At 39.7% G+C, this 13,419-nt stretch overlaps 2 protein-coding genes across 5 annotated transcripts in view; one reads left to right on the forward strand and one right to left on the reverse strand.

Annotated features, from left to right (window-relative positions):
• Window positions 1–536: 536 nt before the first annotated feature.
• LOC111874854 (beta-1,4-glucuronyltransferase 1) lies at window positions 537–1,360 on the reverse strand. The gene is made up of 2 exons (XM_033755637.1): window positions 1,329–1,360; window positions 537–1,257 (listed from the first exon to the last, which is right to left on the reverse strand). Exons 1-2 carry the CDS (start codon window positions 1,358–1,360, stop codon window positions 537–539), a joined length of 753 nt encoding a protein of 250 aa, XP_033611528.1.
• A 5,043-nt stretch (window positions 1,361–6,403) lies between these two features.
• Window positions 6,404–13,419, forward strand: part of LOC111874868 (mediator of RNA polymerase II transcription subunit 25) — a 32,978-nt gene continuing 25,962 nt past the window's right edge. For 3 of the 4 annotated variants that reach the window (XR_002844624.2, XM_023870718.2, XM_023870720.2), the window contains exons 1-4: window positions 6,405–6,532; window positions 8,507–8,648; window positions 11,520–11,565; window positions 11,947–12,071. Coding sequence is in view for 3 of the 4 variants with exons in the window: in XM_023870718.2 (XP_023726486.1) it covers window positions 8,527–8,648; window positions 11,520–11,565; window positions 11,947–12,071 (293 nt within the window). In the remaining variant the exon portion in view is untranslated. Of the gene's footprint in view, window positions 6,533–8,506; window positions 8,649–11,519; window positions 11,566–11,946; window positions 12,072–13,419 lie in introns of all 4 variants that reach the window. The other variant, XM_023870721.2, reaches the window with a different exon arrangement.

Consider the following 13,419-nt stretch of genomic DNA (forward strand, 5'->3'; position numbering starts at 1 on the left):
TGTCTGTGTATCTGTCCGTGTATCCCATTATCGTTGCAAGGTAACAACTTGGCAAACACGTTCCCACGGAAAGAAGGAATTGTTGGTGGCCTCGTTTTCTATGCGGTCCGTATTGTATCAAAGGAAAGTAGGCGATGAGTTCTTCTCAGAATTTCTTATTAGTAATTAACGAAGATGAATCACTCACTCACTAATGGAGCTGAGCCCTTCTTGAGAAGCCGCCAATTGTGCAGCTACTCAAGAGCTTCCCAGCATTTTATGGAACCTGAAGGTACATTACCGTGTTCACAAGAGCCCACCACTGGTCCTTATCTTGAGCCAGACCAATCTAATCCATATCATCCCATCTTACCTCTCTAAGATAAATTTTAATATGGTCAACCCACCTACTCCTTGGTCTTCCCAGTGGTCTTTTTTCCAACTGGATTTCCCACCGATATCTTATATACATTCCTCTTCTCCCAATTCGTGCTACATGCCCTGCCCACCTCATCCTCCTTGACTTGCTCGTAATGCATAATTAAATGTTATCTCACTCACCTGCTATAATTTGTTGAAAAATGACCATCTGCATATATTTTCTGATGGAATGGTCTTGCCAAGCCATTATTTGCCAATTTTATCATTTCAGATTTATTCTGTGGGAAACTAACATTTTCGCTCATTTCGTAAACTGGTATGACGTAAGCACACAATTTCTCACACTTTGATTTTCTAAGAAACTCATCCAGAACTTCAGCCATCCCAGTGCTAGGAATTATATCTACATCAGTAAGGAAAATATACTCGGTCTTACAGTTCCTCCGTGCGTGGTTTCTCAAGTGGTTCTGTGGGTATAACATCTTATTTTTCAATTCTATAATTCTCGAATTCCTGTGTTTCATTAACTCCGAAAGTACAGATTCAGGGTTTTCGCAACTGTAGTTATAATTAAATGTAGAATTAATATAATTAATCGGTGGATAATCGTGTGGATATACTAAATGGAAGCTTATTTGATCTCTTACTTGATGAAAACATTGTCTCAGATATGCGATATATAATTCAGTTACTAAGAATTCTTCAGCCAATGTGAAGACAGACACTGATATTGGGCCAGTCCAATGTTGTGACACCTCCACAAGAGAATGTAACTTCTCTGGAGAACTATGAGTAGCAATGGTTACTGTGTATTTTTCTGAGAGTTCTATAAATTTATCGCCAGACAAAACATAATCAAAGAAATTATAGAGACGTTTTGTGTCCCACCGAGCGAGACTCAAGTTAACATTAAATATGTCAGGATCATTTAACACTAGTCTGTGACGTGTCTTCTCGGACTTTAGTGCGCCTGATGAACCACGGGAACTCTGTATTTCATCTTGATGTTGGAGGTGATTCTTCAGTGATACCGACTGCTGGAAACCGTATATCAGCCATGCGACAAATATGATGCTCATGAGCACTAAGATTAATGTGCGTCTGCCTGTGGAACTGTGAGGTTGGCATCGTATCTGCAAACGAAACATCAAGTTATATAAGACGAGTTCACTGCAACAGCGATAGCGCAGTCGGTATAGCGACAGGTTACGGGTTGGATGGCCGGGTTTCTATTCCCGGTAGGGGCAAGAGATTTTTCTCTACTTCAGAGCGTACACTGGCTCTGGGGTCCACCCTGTCTCCTACACAATGGTTACCCCACGGTAAAGTGTCCTGGGCGTGAAGCTGACCACTCACATCCATATAGTGCCGAGGTCAAGAACGATGGAGCTATAGCGCCACTCCCCTATATACGTATCTTCATGGCGTTATGCTTAATTAATTAAACATAGTGACTACTATACCTTTACCTTAGTACGAGTTTCTTTGCCTCATTCTGACTTCTGACCGAGCAGATTAATGTAGCAGTGTGTTTCGGAAATTGCTTGATTTGAATTTCGGCTGGGACTCCTGTTATATTGGATGAGGTTTCTCGTGGTTTCCTAAAACTCTCCAGGCAAATTCTTGGAGAGTACCTTGATTAGGCAACGACCACTTCCTTCCAAGCCATTTCTAATTCATTATTCACTAATCATCCTACCATTAGATGTTGTGCAGTCAAGACACTGACAGTATTATCAAATAATTAAAAAGTCTTACGTCTGTCTTCTCAATCATTGTCAGGTGTATATGTGACTATAGACAGCGTTTGGATTGGTAATCTGATTTATTATACTCTTACAGATCGTAATTACAAGTAAGGAATGTGTTCTCACTGTTCTACACTCTGCACAAATCACTGTAGGATACACTAAGTCTTCTCAGGCTGTTACACTCTTCAGTAGCCGTTGCCCGGTAGCGGCTACCAACGTCGGACATTCCCCTTTCTGTGGGTTCCTGAACTGTCCCTGGCCTCAACTACCAACTTCTCACAGCAACAGCTCACAACGACTGAGCCTCAGCGGTCGCTTGACCGTAACTCACAACTTGCCCTCCTTATAACATCTCGGCACGGATCGCACAGAAAACACATTTCCTGTGTTGCTGTTAACGGGTCCCTGCCTAATAACGATCGTTGTATAGTTGATTATTTCGCGGTCGTTGCCTAGCAAGTGTCAGTGTGCCACAATATATTTCTCTGTAAGTTTAAAATTATATGTCTCTCTATTGGTGGTAGCTTAATTGGTATAGCGACTGTGTTCGATTCTTGGCAGGAACAAGATATTTTTCTCTTCTCCGCAGGGAGAAGACCGGCTCTGGGGTTCACCCAATCTCCTTGTTACGGGCACCAGGGGCTCTTTTGCCGGAGGTTAGAAGCCGGAACTTGAACCTGCCTCCATCTAGTGCCAAGGTTAATGGGTTGAGCTATACCTACGCTTCGCGATACGTCTTCGTGGCGTTGTGTTTAATGAAACACAAAAATATCGTTGCCTTATCAATTGATTACTTACAGAACTGTATGAACAATTTGATAGCTGTACGCCTTATCTTCTTAGCTAAATTATAATATCACATAACATTATACAGTGCGTCCTGCAAGTTCCCAGTTTGCGAGTATTTTCCGCCAAATCTTACAATTCGTAGTTACCAGACTAACCTAACTCCATAAATCTGTGCCCTTTTGAGAACCTAAAAATCACTTAGCTACTGAAAAATTAGAGTATACGGAGGGTCGTTTGTGTTTACAAGAGCACGCCACTTTTCCTTATCATGAGCCAGATGAATCCATTCCCCATTCTCACGCAATCAGAGCTAAGTAAGTAACTTCATGCAGGTGAATCCTTCCTGAGAAGCCACCAGTCGCTCATACACTCAAGAACTTCCCAGAATTTTATGGAATCCGAAAGTTCATTACCGTGTTCATAAGAGCCCTCAATTGCTCCATATCCTGAGCCAGATCAATCCAGTCTATATCATCCCATCGCAGTTCTCCAAGATTCATTTTAATATTTTCTGCTAATCTGCGTCTTGGTCTTCCTAGTGATCTCTTTCCTTTTGACTTTCCCAGCAATATCTCGTGTTACATGCCCTGCCCATCTCATACTCCTCGACTTTATTATTCTAATTTTTCTTGGCGAGGAGCATAAGTTATGTAGCTCTCTTCATTATGCAGTTTTCTTGAATACCCAGACTCATTTAGTGTAATACTTCGATCCCCTATCTAATCGAACATCTCCCAAGTGATCTTTCCCCTTAAAGTGTGGTTCTCCCTCCAGGGGGGGGTTTGGTTGAAAATAAGTCCAGTGATTAAGACTAGCTCTTTCAAAGGGGACCAACTGAGTAGTTTATCCTTCCCTATCCACCTGAAGACGGAGACAGATCCAGTCTCCGAAACGTCGTGGTTTTTTTTTGTCTTTTATATACCAGACGATGGGTGAAGTCCAAAATAAGCCAAAAGAAGTATTGAAAATAATTGTTTAAAATACAGTTCTGTCCCCACACACATGCAGTCGTAGCAAGTCGATAGGTCAGTGATTTTTAATATAGGAACTTCTGTAAAGTGTATCCGCAGCGGACGAAATATTTCGCAAATTTTACCGTCATTGTACAGGAACATTTCATAGCTTACTGTAAGTGTAGAGAGGTTATAAAACTATTTCCTCCTGTTACCGTACAGCCTGATAGGGACCTGCAACAGTGTGTAGATCTGCACTTTTCGTGACTGTACAGGAATATTTTGTAGTTTCCTGTAGTTGTAGAGAGGCTGTATAGCTATGCAATTTCTGCTATCACCGTGCAGTCTGATAGGGACCTGCAACAGTGTGCAGAACTGCATTTTTCGTTGGCCGGCAGAGGTGGGGTGGAGTCACTTAATCCATGGATATTATCTTACGTGGTCGTTGTATCACCAAGTTTGAGAACCCCCGCCTTGAAGCCTTTCACCTGAAGTTTTGTGTTCATTTCGCATACCTCCCTGCGAGCTGCATACACATCCCATAATTTAACCACTTTAATAATATAATAAACAAACAAACAAACTCCATGATTTTAGTCCGCAAGCGAACTATACCGAAGTTCATAAAGTAAAGATACGATTCTCTTTTGCCTGCCTTCTTTAGCTATATCCTTGTCTGTGATACACATCCGCTTCTCTCTTAAATGCGAGTTTATTTACAAGTAGTCTTTAAAAATTAGAGATTAACAACTAAATACTGAAAATTGAAATTGCCATATGTTTCACCCGTACGCGGCCTTCTTCAGGAACTATCCAGCTTGTCAAAATTTGCTACACTGCATTTTCAATGTAATCAAGATGAATTATTTCCTATGTTAAAATATTTCAATGTTTTCAATTTCCGTCATCCACTCATTAAAACACATTTGTTTGAGAAGGTCACTCGTTACGTTTCCGTGCGCTGCCTTCCTCCTGCGGCGTCAGTGTTTTGCGTGCAATTTATCTATAGTTCCTATGGATGCGGGTATGGTGTTATCATCTTGTTTTTATGTGCTCCATTGTTAAGTACATGCCTCTGCGCAGTCGACTACTTGAGCATGTGTCACTTATGAAATCATAATATTTTTCAAAATTTTGTTTGCTTATACGTGTACCTATAAATATCTGGAATAAATAATTTTACGTAGGAATTTGAACTTTTTATTTTAAATTCAATAGCCTGAACTCTTCCATAAACCGGACGCACCAGTGCTCTAATTTTTTTCCTTTGGCGCTACAGCCCCAATTTGGAATTTGACCTACCTCCATGAACTTCTCCGTTTCACTTCGGCTTACTAGATTTTAGACATTCAGTAGGGCTCCTTGGGCGGGTGATCAGCCGTCAGAAGGCCTCTACCTGTACATGAAGACAGCAAAACGCACACACGCACACACACACATATCCATACCCTGAGTGGGATTCGAAACCAACATCCCGGCTTCCGAGCCAGCGTAGACAGTGCATGCCTTAGACCGCTCGGCTACCGTGAGAGGCAGTGGTTTAATTAGTTTGGATTATTGGGAATGCAGTATATTTTAAGTCTTATTTGACAAACAAACCAAACACATAAGAAGGAAAATACGTTCGAAATAAACATTACCTTAAGCATGGACATGGTCTGCAAGGTATTTTCTTGCTGTAACGGAATCAGTCTGTGACTTCACACACACACACACACACACACACATTGTGAATTGGAACTTCTCTCTTCTGTATTAATACCCCAGACGTATCTATGTTAATGCTGATAAGACAGTGGCATTCGCTTCGATATTTTAACCACTTATCTTCATTAGATTAACATAAAGCCTTGAAGGTAATGTTCAAGGATCTATTTTCTGGGATGGTACGCCATGTAGTTCGAGTAGAAGTTCGCCGATGTTTCGGAGAAACATACTGACGCATGTTGAAAATGAGCCAAGCCAAAAGCCATCAAGAAGTCCACCGACGTTTCAGACGAACGTAGTGCTTACAACTTCAGGGCCGAAAAGTAAGCTAAGCTAGAAACCAGCAGTCTCCATTACTTCGGGAGTAGATATTGAACAAAGAAAAGTCTAATATACCATGCAGGAACTTGAGGAAAAGCGTTCCCAAAAGCAATGAACAGAATTTAGAACCTAGGTAAACTTTAAAAAGGATAATAAGGATTATGATGATAACAGAATTGACAGCAATAATGGAAATATGTAGGCCTAAAATTTGATGTAGTAGGAAAACAAACTTAAATGACTTTGTGAGCGTCGTCGAATGCCTCGCAGTGATATATGAATGCAGTAGCGATCTTATTACCAACCGACCTGCCGGCACCGGACTTGAGGTTTGTGGTATTGTGAGTAGATGGCAGTGGAGTCGATTTTTTTATCTGGCCCGTCGTTCGGAGGGAACTGCTGGGCTGCAGAGAATCGGACGTTAGCAGTAAGCTACGCTAATCATTGACTTAAGTAAACCTTGTATACAGAGACGGCCGAGGCCGCCGAGACTCCGAGACCATAGATGATGGTTAACACAGTGTGACGTAGGAAGGTGACGTAAGGGAGATAAAGAAACGTTTTGTGTGTGTAGGCCTAGTGTGTCTTCCTATTATTTTGTTACTGAAAGCAGAGTTTTTCGGAGACTGAATTGTGTCAGATGGTTTAGTGGTGAGTTGTGAAAGCCTAAGTAGAAGGAAGAGTTCTTTAAGATTCAAAGTACACCTTTAATTTAGACTCCCTTGTAATGGTAAAGTGAATACATGTAACCTAAAGAGTAGTTTCAAAGTTCTAACTCATTGTAGTTTGGAAACGTATCCTAACGTTTCGGGTGAATATATTGCTTCCATCTTCCGGTTTTCGCACCCTTCTTTGTTCTTTGTTTGTTGCTTATTCTCCGATCCTGAGGATGGAAGCGATGTATTCATCAGAAACGTCGTGATTTTTCGGGGCTATTCAATATTTGAACACAGGAGATAGCATTCTTAGTAATTACTGCTGGGGGAACCTCAAATTGAACATCTAAGAGTCAGTTTTTTTATTTGTTTGGTCAAAATCACAATTGTAATGGAGCATGTTTGAAGCACTTCAGCTTGGCATGAATGGTGCTGATAAAAGAATTTGATGTATGCCTCTTAACCCCACAGTTCAGTGTCACTTGTTGAATGGCCAGTGATGCCATGCTAGATGTTTATGTAGTATATTGGGAATATTTGAGAATTGCAATTTGTATTTACTGTTCTAGTAGTAGAATTTAAGTATGTAAGAAGTCACAGATTATGACATCAACTATCCTGATTGAGATTTTTATGGTTTACTCAGGTTCTCCCATCAAATGATGGAACAGTACCATAAATTTGTCTGTAACTACTACTTTCCAGGTCCTTTCCAATTCATTATTCTGTCATCCAACCATCTGATGCCATATAGCGTTGTTTACTGATGTCATCATCAAGTAAACCATAAATGAACAAAATCATTAGTTAATTAAAATGCCTGGCTCTGCCAAGGGGTTTCCCTGTTCCTTCTAACTAACAAACTAAATTGAGTTCATGGAACTAAGTCCTTCTTGAAAAGCCACCAGTTATCCAACTACTCAAGAATTCCCAAGCATTTTGTGGATTCTGAAATTTCATTACTCCATTCACAAGAGCTCTCCACTTGCCCCTATCCTGAGCCACATTAATCCAGTCCATACCACTCCATTCTCTTTCTGTAATATCCATTTTAATATTATCTGCCCGCCTACATTAGGTTTCCTTAACAGTTCTTCTGGCTTACCCTGCATGCATTCACCATCTCCAGGCATGCTTCATTTTCTGCCTATCTTGACTTGATCATTTTAATTATGTTGTTCCTACAATATTTCTTATTCCTTCAGGTTTTCCAACTACATTTTGCGTCCATTTCTTATTCCTGCATGTATACTAGACATTGCATACATCTTGGCCAGCTTCATTTGATAATTTTGTGTGATTTTGTGAAGAGTATGTGTGCACCTGTTTGGCAGGACATCCAGGGAAGACAGGCATGAAACATGTTCCTCTTGTAAAGAACATGAAGCTGCTGTAAATTTATGTTCTTTGTGTATACTGGAATAATAATTTATCACAAGTTTAAGAACATTATCTGTCTTGTCCAGTTCAAATGAATAAAACAAAGCCTTTATTTATTTCTGTTCACACATCTGTATTATTCTGAACCGTACCCCGCATCCTTCAGATTTTTGGTGATAAAATGGTATATTTGTGACATAGTAGGGTGAGGGTACCCGCTTCAAGCAAAGCTTCCCCTGTGACTTGGAAGTCACTTGTTCTCCAGAGTGTCTGACTAAGGAGTATGGTTGAGTGGTAACGCTCTGGGCTTATATGTGTGAGGTACTTGATTCAGCATCTAGGATGCTGTTGGTCCTGACAGAAGTTTTTTTTTTTTTGTGTTTTTCCTTGGTCCCTCAAGGCAAAAACCAATTAGCACGTCAGTTAGGCCACAACTGCTTCCTTCCAAATCCATTCCACTTCATCCATCATCTAACCATTCAGCGCTCTATAGTTTATGATGTTGAAAACATTGTAATGTAGCCCACAGAAAACAGTGTGTTTTGTGTGTATGTAAAAGCAGTTTGTAAGGCAGTTTGCATTTGAACAGGTTTGGCGAAGTTCAGAATCATGGTGGTGGGACCAGGTGACCATGGGCTTCAAGCAGATATTATCTTTGTCATTGAAGGAACAGCAATTAATGGAGCATATTTGAATGATCTTAAATCAAATTATGTTATACCAACATTGGAGTAAGTATACCAGTTACTCTTAAAATCCTCTAGGACAGTGCTTCTTAAACTTTCAACGACAGCGGACCACTGTGTGGTCAGTCTGCATACACTTGGAGCACTCAGCTATCATAATGTTCCCCTTAGCTGTAAAGAGCATGTGAACATTTACAGTTACAATAAACCCCTTACTTCTGGACACCTACTTAACATAAATTCTTTTTAACAACTGTTTGTCACAGTTTCTTAAATTTAAGTATTTCATTTATTGCATATCATAATACTATATGGGCTATATAATATTGTATCGTGTTTGCGTTACTGAAGACGCCGTAGAGATGGTTAATTGGTTTATTTAACAATCTACAAATAACGGCTACGATTACTTATCACACAGTTGCGGGGTTTCACACTTTATAACCCTAAGCGCACTAATCTGTTAACACTGTTGCGGGGTTTCACACTTTATAACCCTATGCGCAAATCAGTTCACTCTGTCTTCAGTAGTCTACACGTTTACAGTAGGGGAGCTATGTATCACTGTATCACACGCTCCCAATTACACAATCACACACACGTCCGGTTCTTCTATCCCGTGACGGCTGCTATACTCCAACTGTAGTCGGCTGACTGGAGAACTGTTGATAACACACTCGGCGACTGTCACAGTACAACTCGGGACTGTCTTCGGCGATGGCCAGGTTACAACTTGGCGGCTGTCACAGTACAACTGAAGTCGCCGACTGCTACAGTAGAACTCTGAATACTCAGTACAACTGACTGGTAGCTGCTGTGAAGCTCACTTATATAGCTGCAGTGCTTGCCGGTTGCGTAATGAGCGCCACGTCACAGTAGGAAGTTGATTACGGGTACGTAGCGTTGCGCATTACGTCACCGCGGAGGGGAGTGGCGGGGCGGGAACTCGCCTATTACCGTAGTAACGCGAGCGTTACGTTACCGCCACGTACAGCTGGGGAGGTAGGGGTGATCCATAGCTCAACATGTCACAATATAATGAACTATTTGGTAGATTATCATGGACCATTAATGTTTCATGAACCACAGTTTGATAAACACTGCTGTAGGGACTTTCTGGAGGTGAGGCAGATCTTAATATTTCAGTTTTATAATCAAGTGGAATAGTTTTCTATTCTGTGTCATGGAAGAAATAATTCAACCCTTTTTAATATTATTTTGTTACGTACAGATTGTGAGGAGCTAAAAGAGAGGAAGTCAACAGTTCAGAGAGTGTTTGTGGTATTAATGATTTGTGATAGATGCCATATCATTGATTTTTCTTTTAAGATCTTGTATATCTGCATCATTAAATTTCCCAGGAGGTACTAAAATATATTATAATTTACATTTAATCTAATGTACAAGGTTTTAGAAATGGGTGCCACTTTTGGTAGTAGGCTTATGTGGTATTCAGAACACAGGTCAGGGAGCATGCAACTATTATTGACTTTTTTTTTTAAAGAAATCCAACAGTGTATAAAATATTGTTCAAAGATAGTCATTAGAAAGAATGGTTCTAATTGCTGCAGCGCATACCAGTACTCCAAATACTAATAATAAACAAAATATAATTTTCAGGTTTCTTTGAAATAAACATTTTATGAAGTACTAATTAATTTTAAATTGTAATCTCCTGGTTTATGACACAATATAGTCCAGTAGGTGGTTATCAATTGTTTGGAGGAACCCGATGCAATTCTTTCAGAATTATAGTAATTATCTCCTGGATTATATGGTATTATAATCCCTAAGATTTCAGTAAAAATCTTCACTGGTGTCAGAACCTCAAATCACAGCTGTTTACCGTGTCCATTTTACTGCCCACAAATACCTCTATCTGAAATATTTGATTTTCAGTTGGTAGATTGGTACTAAGTTCACTTGTCCATTTTTATTTCATTTGATTTGTGGTTCTCACAGCAGCGGCAGTGAAGAGTGCAGTCTTCTGGGTTGTAACGGTGTGTAGTTAAGAAAATAGCCTTATGTTTCAGAGAAAAATACCGCCAGAATCTTCATGGTTGAAGAGTAAGTAGAGCTTTGCTTGCTGCCTGCTTCATGCTGGTTTCTTGCTTGGCTTACTATTCAACCCTGAAGATGGAGGCGATATGTTCCCCAGAAACAGACTTTTAATGAACTACAAGGTGTTGTAACCAAGAAGACAATACTCTTGATTTTTATTTGGGCATGCTTTGGTACATTTTAAGGGTTTCTTTACCTGATGGTGTCCAGTTCGAATATGTGCTTGGGGTACCAGCTGCCCTGACTTAAATTTTTCAAGATTATCCTCTTCTGGACAATTGCTGAAGTAGTATCTTCAAAATGCTCTAACTGAGTCTGCTAGATCCTTACGTACTCATCGTTTGTGGTCATGCTGGGTTACATTCATCACTGTAAGCTTTGTACTTTAAATGACAGTGTTACATAATCTGGAAAAAGTCACATTTGCTTTGTGTTTGTAACGATGGAGTTTAAAGGTTGGTATCGCTAGAAGTCACTCCTGATTTGTTTCTTGATGTTGTATTTTTGAATTCATCAAGGCAGTTGATAAGTTTAGCATTATTTCATTTAAACAGTTATTCTTTTATTTTCAAAACTCAAGCATTGCCTTTTTTTTTCTTTTGTCCTGAGCATTGTCAGTTGCAGAGGTCATGCCACAGCAAAGATATGACAGTGTTATGAATAGAAAGAAAGTTATTGTGGCTTGTTTTGAGATATTTTTCCTGTGTTTGTGTAACAAAAATCAAGATTTTTCATTTGGGAAAAGTGATCATGTGGCTGAGATTTGAACTGTGGACCATCAAATTATGAAGCCAGAGTGCCAGTTACAGTGCTTTGATATTTCATTAGGAAATAACATATTTGTTTCTTCTGCAGGTATTTCAGTCAGGGAACCATTGAAGAACGAGAGTATGTAGCTGAGGTATGTGTCAGTTATTTAATATTTGAGTTGTTATAACCTTCACTTTGTGTGAAGTATGTTTACAGTGTGAGAAGTAGATGCCTGTTCATGTTTCATTTCTGATACTGTCCCTCAAACAAGCAAGTTGTGGACAGCAAGGAGAGTGCTACTTGCCCTGCTACTTGTCCTGAAGATAGAGACAGTACATTTCTCTGAAATTCTAGCAAACATACCAGACTGGATGACATCATATCCCAGAAAACAATGCTCTCATGGGATTCCTTGAATGGCCAAGTGACTGTTAGCTTTGTTATGCTTTGTTATGTTAGATGCTAGCTTGTATCCTGTTCAGCAGCTGGTTTAGAATAAATATCTAATCTGACTGCTTGTCTTGTCATGCAGAGCACAAGCACTCAGTATGGTCTAGTTATATACCAAGCTGCTGACTGTCTCCCAAACCCTAGCAGCGATTGTTATGGGCCCTATTCCAGTCCACAGAAGTTGCTGAATATACTCGACAAGATTGAGTGAGTAAGAATTTTAAATATTTTATGTATTAAATGGAGCTAAGTATAACCTACATAGTGGAATATGGGTTAATATATATTTAAAATACACAAAACTATATTCATATTCTTAGCAACTCAGTATATAAATATAGAAAATTTATTAGTTAAAATTAATGATGAATTTACTTAATAAATAACATTCCATTGATGTATGTATGTGATAAATTCAATGAAATTGGGGTTTGTAGAATATCTGCTCCTTCCTGTGTAGTGAAATAAAATGTGTAGAGGTAAAGCTAGCACAACACCAGGAAGATGTACAGGGAATGGAATTGTTGCTGCATGTTTTCTTAACCTAAGGTGAGCAGTCAGTTTCATGCTTCAGTCAGTTTACTCATGAAATCATCCATGGTATCCATTGGATAGATAACAAGAAATATGTAATAGCAGTAGACATAGAATATGAATATAGAACTGTATTGCAAAAGTTTGCACCATAATAGTAATCTGAAAGCCCAAAAAATTGTTATGGAAGATATAAAATTAGAGGGATGGGTGTTATATGATCCTTGAACCACAATCTTCTTTGTTCTGCTGTGAATCTCTGATGACATTGCAGCTCTGCCCTCAGCTGCTGTGTAATTCTTGTTGTGGAAACAACCATGTTCTTTTTATATACTGTTATATGAGGGGGTACCCAAAAGAAACTGAACTTGTTTTTTTTAAACTTATTTATTCAAATTTTAAGCACAAACCTTCAATCCCCTTCAAAGTACTCTCCACTTTCACTAATACATTTGTCTAGTCTTTTATTCCATTTTTCAGAACATTGTCTAAATTCATCTTCTGAGATGCTTGACAGCGCCTCCGTCGTTTTTTCATTTGAGGAAACAAAAAAAAGTCGCACGGGGCAAGGTCGGGTGAGTATGGAGGGTGAGGAACAGGGGTCATACCATTTTTGGTCAAGAATTGTCGTACAGACAGGGCTGTGTGAGCAGGGGCATTGTCATGATGGAAAAACCAGTCACCCGACTGCCACAAATCTGGCCGCTGCCGCCGCAAACTGTTGTGCAATCTTTTCAAAACTTGCAAGTAGAAAGCCTGGTTAACTGTCTGACCCTGCGGAACAAACTCTGAATGGACGACTCCTCTCACATCGAAAAAACAAGTCTGCATTGTTTTCATGTTTGATTTCACCTGACGAGCTTTCTTGGGGCGAGGCGAACTTGAAGTCTTCCACTGGCTTGATTGTTGCTTTGATTCAGGATCGTAAGCATAGCACCAGGTTTCATCACCAGTGATAATTTTTGAAAAAAAGTTTTGATCATTTCGGGACTCTTCTTTCAAAGCACAGCATGCTTCCACG

This window comes from Cryptotermes secundus, unplaced genomic scaffold, assembly GCF_002891405.2.
Source record: "Cryptotermes secundus unplaced genomic scaffold, Csec_1.0 scaffold160, whole genome shotgun sequence".
Lineage (NCBI taxonomy): Eukaryota > Metazoa > Arthropoda > Insecta > Blattodea > Kalotermitidae > Cryptotermes > Cryptotermes secundus.